Genomic DNA, 6,784 nt, shown 5'->3' with positions numbered 1-6,784 from the left:
TACTAAAACATTTTAGGACAGCACAGCACAACAATAACTGTAGTGAACTTTGTGAGATTCTAACTCTGCCCACTTTGGGTTGACCAATCCAGTGTGAAATCATTTCCTGCCTGAAGAGCTGCCTGGTTGTGTAATCAGGAGAGTGAGAGAGACTGAGACAGAGAGAGAGAGAGAGAGAGAGAGAGAGCGAGAGAGAAACAGAGAGCCATGTTTAATTTCACTTTCACTTTTCAGAGCGGACTCACCCGGGCGTGAAGCATTCGGACAAACACATACAAATATACACAGAATTACAAAAAAAAAAAACCTATCAAAACACACCCAACATGGCTTTCAAATACCCTGAAGCACGGAGGGATGACAGTAAGGTCAGTGGTACTTTCACTTGGGGTTTTGCACATCTAGTCTTTCATTCATTCGCCTGCTCTTCCTTTTTCTTTAAGACACATGAAATGCACAAACTGCGGAGACAGGAAAGACTGACTGGAACAACGAACAAGCTTTTGCCATATATCATGAGAGTGGAGGAGTTTAGGGGTGTCTGCGTTGATATCTAGTGGTTATGTGTCAGAAGTTGCATATGGTAGCTGATTGCATTAGTTTCCTTAGTAGCAGCGCGGGTTTGCCTCAAGGCCTGGTTTACTAGATACACAACTACCTGGAAACCGAATGTGTCTTGTTTCCATTTTCTCCCAGTGCAGACATGCCTGCTGCTCCTAACTTTGGTGTTTTGTTTCAAAGGTGGATGATTATCATGGAGTAAAGGTTCCAGATCCATACCACTGGCTGGAGGACCCTGACAGTGACGAGACTAAGGTGACCGCACACGTGACCCCCTTTTATATCATGGTGGACCTTTTTTTTTATCATCAATGGGCTTTTCATCATTAATGGGATAGGATAGCGGAGGAGCGACAGGAACTGATGGGGAAAAGAGGGAGGGCTGGTATCGGGAAATAACCAGAGATGATTTAAACTTGGGTCACCCTCACAATGTTGGTAAATGTGCACTTCTCACCAGGCAACCTCTCAATGACTTCTGTTATGCTTTCATTAAAATTACTACACACTAACCCTACACACTAATAAAATAAGACATAGTCATATTTGGATGGTAATTGTTTCTCATGTGGACGTCTGTAAAAATAAATTTGCATGGACATTCACATGATTGGGGGAAATTAAAGAATTCATATTTAAATATGAATTCTTTCATTTGTGTGGTGCTTTGCCGGAGTCAAAAAAATGTACAAAACGACTTTCATATCGAGCCCTTCTTATAAACTCCACAGAGATGTGGATTCAGGTGACAATTAAATTAACACACAACATGAACTTGGTGCTTGTCCAAAAAAAAAAAAAAAAAATCAGCTGGGAATTTTTTGCAGGTGGTGGTAGAAAAACACCAACATTCTCTAGTCAGTCGCAATAAAAATCACCAACTAGCCCCTGTAAATGTTAAAATTACCTAACGCCCCCATGAGAAACAATTACCGTTCGAATAGGGCTTTTTAGTCCCTTTATGAAGATGCTTGATCACTGTTGGCATTTGATCAACAAAAATTTATTTAAAGAAGGTCCCATCAGCTACTGTGTCTCTTTAAAGGTGCACTCGTTGCAAAAAAAAGTTGTATACAATAAAATGAACATTAACATGATGTATAATCACAGTTTTTCTCCAGACATATAGTATTAGTCTCAGAAAATTTTTTTATTCTGCATAAAGCAGGTGTCCCCCTCATGGGCACTGTCATGTCGACATCCCATGACTAGCTCACGCAAACTGACTACTAATGCCACAGTCAGTCGCTTCCCAGCATGAACCACCACAAAGCACAAAAAAAATCATTAAAACTGAATCCAAGAATGTCCACTGTAGATATGCGTATTATAATACAGAGAAAAACAGCCAAGTTTGTAATTGTATACTAACTTCATGCATCCAGGCCAGCAGTTGTCAATATAGAGTCCAAAAACACTGGTACTATTGTACTGTTATGAATGTAAGCAAAAATGCATTTCCCATATTCCAATATGGCAATATATAATATACGTAATTATTATTCAACGTCGTTCATAAGATGAGATACAATGCCCAATCAGATTTTTCTCTGTTCACAACCATATACAAATTCTATGCTACAAATGCAAACCACATACAAATTCTTTCAAAATGCTTTCTAAGCCCTATTCAACCAAGGCTGCAATAAAAATGCTGTAAAGACTGAACCAATTAGTTTAAGCACCATTTAGCACTAGAACTAAATTCTGTATCATCCTTGGTTCACCAGCATATTTGCATTACAAGAAATTACAGTAGGGTTTTCCAAACTAAGCTAATAATTAATGAAATCATCAAAATGTAAAATGAATATGAATAACTAATTTCAAAATAATAAACTAATCAAAACACCTGCTAAAGCAATATTTAAAACAACTTGATATATATTTTATGCTCATGTGACCATTAACTGACATCAGAGAACCATGAACATGCAAATGTGTTGTTAAATTATTAAAATATTAACGTTTAAGTAAACAAACGGGTTCGACTGACAATAAAAGTCCCTGCAGCATCCTTTTACTGCAATACTGATGTCACACTGACATCAATTAACATGCTGCCTGAAAAGACAGTTACAGGCTTTCGTGAGCTAAAACGACTTTCTCTTTCTTATCGGACAAGGTAAACAATCCATACCACCATGTACGTCGTATTTTTAGGCTCACCCTGTTTTGTTTCCTGGTCTCCACCTTTGGCCCACATAACAAAGAAATGTGTAGAAAAATTTACATATAAACAAGTTCTCTGTGTGCATGACAACGACCATTTTAACAGTGTCCCTCACCCGCCCTGCAGATGTTTGTTGAAGAGCAGAATAAGTTGACCATGCCATTCCTGGAACAGTGTACAGTCAAAGAGCGGTTTCACCAGCGCCTCACGGAGCTCTACAACTACCCCAAATACAGCTGTCCTTACAAGAGAGGAAAGAGGTAGCGATCAGTTCACACAGACAACACCAAACACAGCCCAGGCCCACCGCACAAAGTTTCCAAACTGACAAGCTTTTTTCACATTCATAAAATATTTCATATTAAAAAACATCTAATCCAATAAATGCGCTTTTAAAATAACACACGACATAAAATGTCACCTTGTGCAATGCTTATACCATCTTATACTTAAATAAGTGAAATTAAATAAATGTAATCAACATTCTATTGTAGATATTTCTATTCTCATAACAAGGGTCTGCAGAACCAGGATGTGCTCTATGTGCAGGACTCTTTAAACAGTCCTGCATCTGTGTTCTTTGACCCAAACACTCTCTCAGAGGATGGAACTGTGGCTCTCAAAAGTGAGTTTGACTGATTGATTGATTCATAATACATTTACACACACCTATAATTCACTTACACTAACGTCCTAGTTTTTCCTTTTCAATCTCTCCCAGTCTCTTCTCTTTTATCCTTTCCTTACATGTCTTGACAGATTTCACTCCTGTTTAAAAAGAAACAAGAAATCCATAGTCAAACTACAAAAACAAACAAACTAACAACAACAAAAAAAAACCATTTGGGGAATAATGATAATAAATGAGTGCATAATAACAATTATACTAGTTAAAATGAAAGAATGTAGAATTTTAAAACATATATAATACTAATAAACATTTGGATTCTATAAATAAAAATTAATTAATTGAGCACATGAAAAAACAATTTCTATAAATACATTAATACGTATATGGAGTGCACGAAAAAAAAAACAATCATACTAAGTAAAAAAGAATATATTTCTAAAACATTATAAACATAAAACTGGTAAATATCTGAGGTGAGAGTTTAGGTCTTTCTATTTGTGGAGCTCTTGAGATGCATGGGATTGCAAAAAAAAAAAAAAAGTATCACACTCTCTCTCACACACACACACACACACACATTATTTTTTGTGGTTTACGGGGACTCTCGATAGGCGTAATGGTTTTTATACTGTACAAACTGTATTTTCTATTCCCTTACCCTAACCGTCACAGAAAAAAACAGCATTTTTAGATTTAAAAAAAAAAAAGAAAAAAAGATTTAGTATAATTTTTATATAAATATAAATTTTTTAGCTATTTGGTTTATGAGGACATAGGAAGTGTAATACCTACTGTATTTCATTATACGCATTTGTGTTCTCATTAACCTGCACACACACACACACACACACAAACACACAAACATCACAGCCTGACTGTATATCTCTTGATTTATGCATTTTTTCTATTTCTAATTTAAGTGTCAATTTTTACAGTAGTTTTCTGGCTATGTAAGTTTTTCTCTGCAGATATTTTTACACCAGATTATTTGCATAAATGGGAAACCAGACTACCTTCCCTTCCCAGTCATTTCCTGGAGTGGCTGTTATAATAGTTTATTGATGTCTTTGCTGAACAGGTTTGCGGATAAGCTTCAGCCTTGAGGGACTGTGTGTCCTTCAGTAAAATCCACAGCTGGAATTTTTGAGTTATGTGTATCCTCACTGCTCAAAGACAGATTCATATATGACTGGTGTTTAAGGAATCAGTTTAATTCAACTGCACATTTACATAGGCAACCATTTTTTTTCTTTAATAATTGCCTGTAAATCTAATGTTGCTAAACTTTTGATAGATGTCTATGAGGAATACCCGCAGCTTTTTATTACTGTAACCCAACAGCACGTCTGCCAATAATCCTTCACATTGCTGTAATTTACAGCTTTGTCTTTCCTCATTTTTGCCTTTCGTTCCTTTGATCTCTTTCTATCTGTCTTTCTTACTCTTTTGCACACCCTCTTTCAAACGCCTTTGTTTTGCAGAGTCTCTTTATATTGATATTTGCCATTTAGAGTGCATTAGCTTCAATCGCACCATTAAAGTTGACAATTTTATGCTTAAATTACCAAATTTGCATTTCATCATAGCTTGTTGATAATTTTGTCTTTTTTCTACTTGTTGATGTGCAGTGGGTCGCCTGTCAGAGGAATGTGAGTATTTTGCCTATGGCCTGAGCAGTGCAGGCTCTGATTGGGTAACTGTACACTTCCTGAAGGCCGATGAACTCACCAAACTGCAAGACATTCTGGAGAGGGTAAAGTTCAGCTGCCTGGCCTGGACTCATGATACCAAAGGCATCTTCTACAACTGCTACCCTCGACAGCATGGCAAAGCTGATGGTATGTACACACTGATGGCCAACTACACTACTTTCCTTCTTAGCTGACATCACTTAAGGTGCTTCCAGTGTGGCATAGGCAAACCAGCTTTCACAATCCAGTTCCCGCCCTACACTTCTTCTACAGTACGGAAGTAAAACAGGTTATGAATGGCAGTTCATGTTGACTTTCTGTGATTTGCTCCTTTTATGTCCATTCTAGGCACTGAGACCACAACAAACCTAAACCAGAAGCTTTACTACCATGTCATTGGCACAAGCCAATCAGAAGACATCCTGGTGGCAGAATTTCCTGACAACCCAAAATGGCACAGTAGCCTTACTGTAAGAGAACACCAAATTTATACAAAACCCACTTTTTGGGAAGATAAAATGATGCAACTTGCTCCTACGATTCATGCAATATGATGAAATATTTATAAAGAATTTGACAAAATGACCTAAGCTAAAATTAATTGTTCTCCTTTTTTGTGTGCATGGTTCTCTTTTTCTTACACAATCCTTCCACCGTTTCTCTTTTTCTCCTCATCTGTCCAGGTCTCTGACGATGGCAGGTATGCTGTGCTGTCCATCACCGAGGGTTGTGAGCCAGTGAACCGTCTGTGGTACTGTGACCTGCAGCAGCTGCCCAATGGCATCACAGGTCAGTTTGCATGTGGAAATGTGTGGCATGTGGGATGCCTAATAGCAAAGAAAAATTTAATTAATAAAAAAAAAAACGTAATTAAAACACATTTTAATTAAGGAACGACTGAAACTGAAAGGACCACTAAATAATATTATATATACACATTTATGTAAGATAGGGTCTGTAAGATGTTTTTGAAAGAAATCTCTTTCCTGCTCAACAATGCTGCATGAATATAAAAAATAGTAAAAAAAAAATATATATATTTTTATATATTTTGTAATGTCATTTATTTTTGTGATGGCAAAGCTGAATTTTCAGCAGCCATTACTCCAGTGTCACATGATCCTTCAGAAATCATTCTGATATGTTGATTTGCTGCTTAAGAAACATTTCTTATTATTATCAAGCATGAAAACACTTGTGCTGCCTATTATTGTTGCGTAAGCCATTACACATTTTTGTCAGGATTTTTTTTGATGACTAGAAAGTTCAGCATTTTTTTTTTTAATATAATTGTTTTGGAATAATGTCTTTACTGTCACTCTTGATCGTTTTAATGCATACTTGCTGAATAAATTATTAATTTAATAATAATGTTATTCAAGGTTTGCTGCCATGGGTGAAGCTGGTTGACACATTTGAAGCACAGTACACATACATCACCAACGAGGGCACCGTCTTCACTTTACGCACTAACCTAGACGCTCCTCGTTACCGCCTCATCACCATAGACCTGCAGAAACCAGAGCAAACACACTGGAAAACCCTCATCCCCCAACATGAGAAAGATGTTCTTGGTAAGATGTTCTTGGTACAAAACAACAACAACAGCTTAAAACATTTTATTACTTTATTACTCTGAAAAAATACAGCTCACAATTCATTAAGCAGAAATTAAATAGTATATATATATATATATATATATATATACAGTGGGTACGGAAAGTATTC

The 6,784-nt window shown here is 36.6% G+C and overlaps 1 protein-coding gene across 1 annotated transcript in view; it reads left to right on the top strand.

The window, feature by feature from the left end:
- Positions 1–233: 233 nt before the first annotated feature.
- The window catches only part of LOC107710331 (prolyl endopeptidase-like), a 12,562-nt gene continuing 6,011 nt past the window's right edge, over positions 234–6,784 (top strand). The window contains exons 1-8 of the mRNA XM_016515077.1: positions 234–368; positions 742–816; positions 2,861–2,994; positions 3,229–3,359; positions 4,994–5,203; positions 5,405–5,526; positions 5,740–5,845; positions 6,439–6,630. Coding sequence (XP_016370563.1) covers positions 327–368; positions 742–816; positions 2,861–2,994; positions 3,229–3,359; positions 4,994–5,203; positions 5,405–5,526; positions 5,740–5,845; positions 6,439–6,630 — 1,012 coding nt within the window. The 5' untranslated portion in view covers positions 234–326. The remainder of the gene's footprint in view (positions 369–741; positions 817–2,860; positions 2,995–3,228; positions 3,360–4,993; positions 5,204–5,404; positions 5,527–5,739; positions 5,846–6,438; positions 6,631–6,784) is intronic.

This window comes from Sinocyclocheilus rhinocerous, unplaced genomic scaffold (genome assembly GCF_001515625.1).
Source record: "Sinocyclocheilus rhinocerous isolate Xijiao unplaced genomic scaffold, SAMN03320098_v1.1 scaffold897, whole genome shotgun sequence".
Taxonomy (NCBI): domain Eukaryota; kingdom Metazoa; phylum Chordata; class Actinopteri; order Cypriniformes; family Cyprinidae; genus Sinocyclocheilus; species Sinocyclocheilus rhinocerous.
This window is presented reverse-complemented; position numbering and strand designations above follow the sequence as displayed.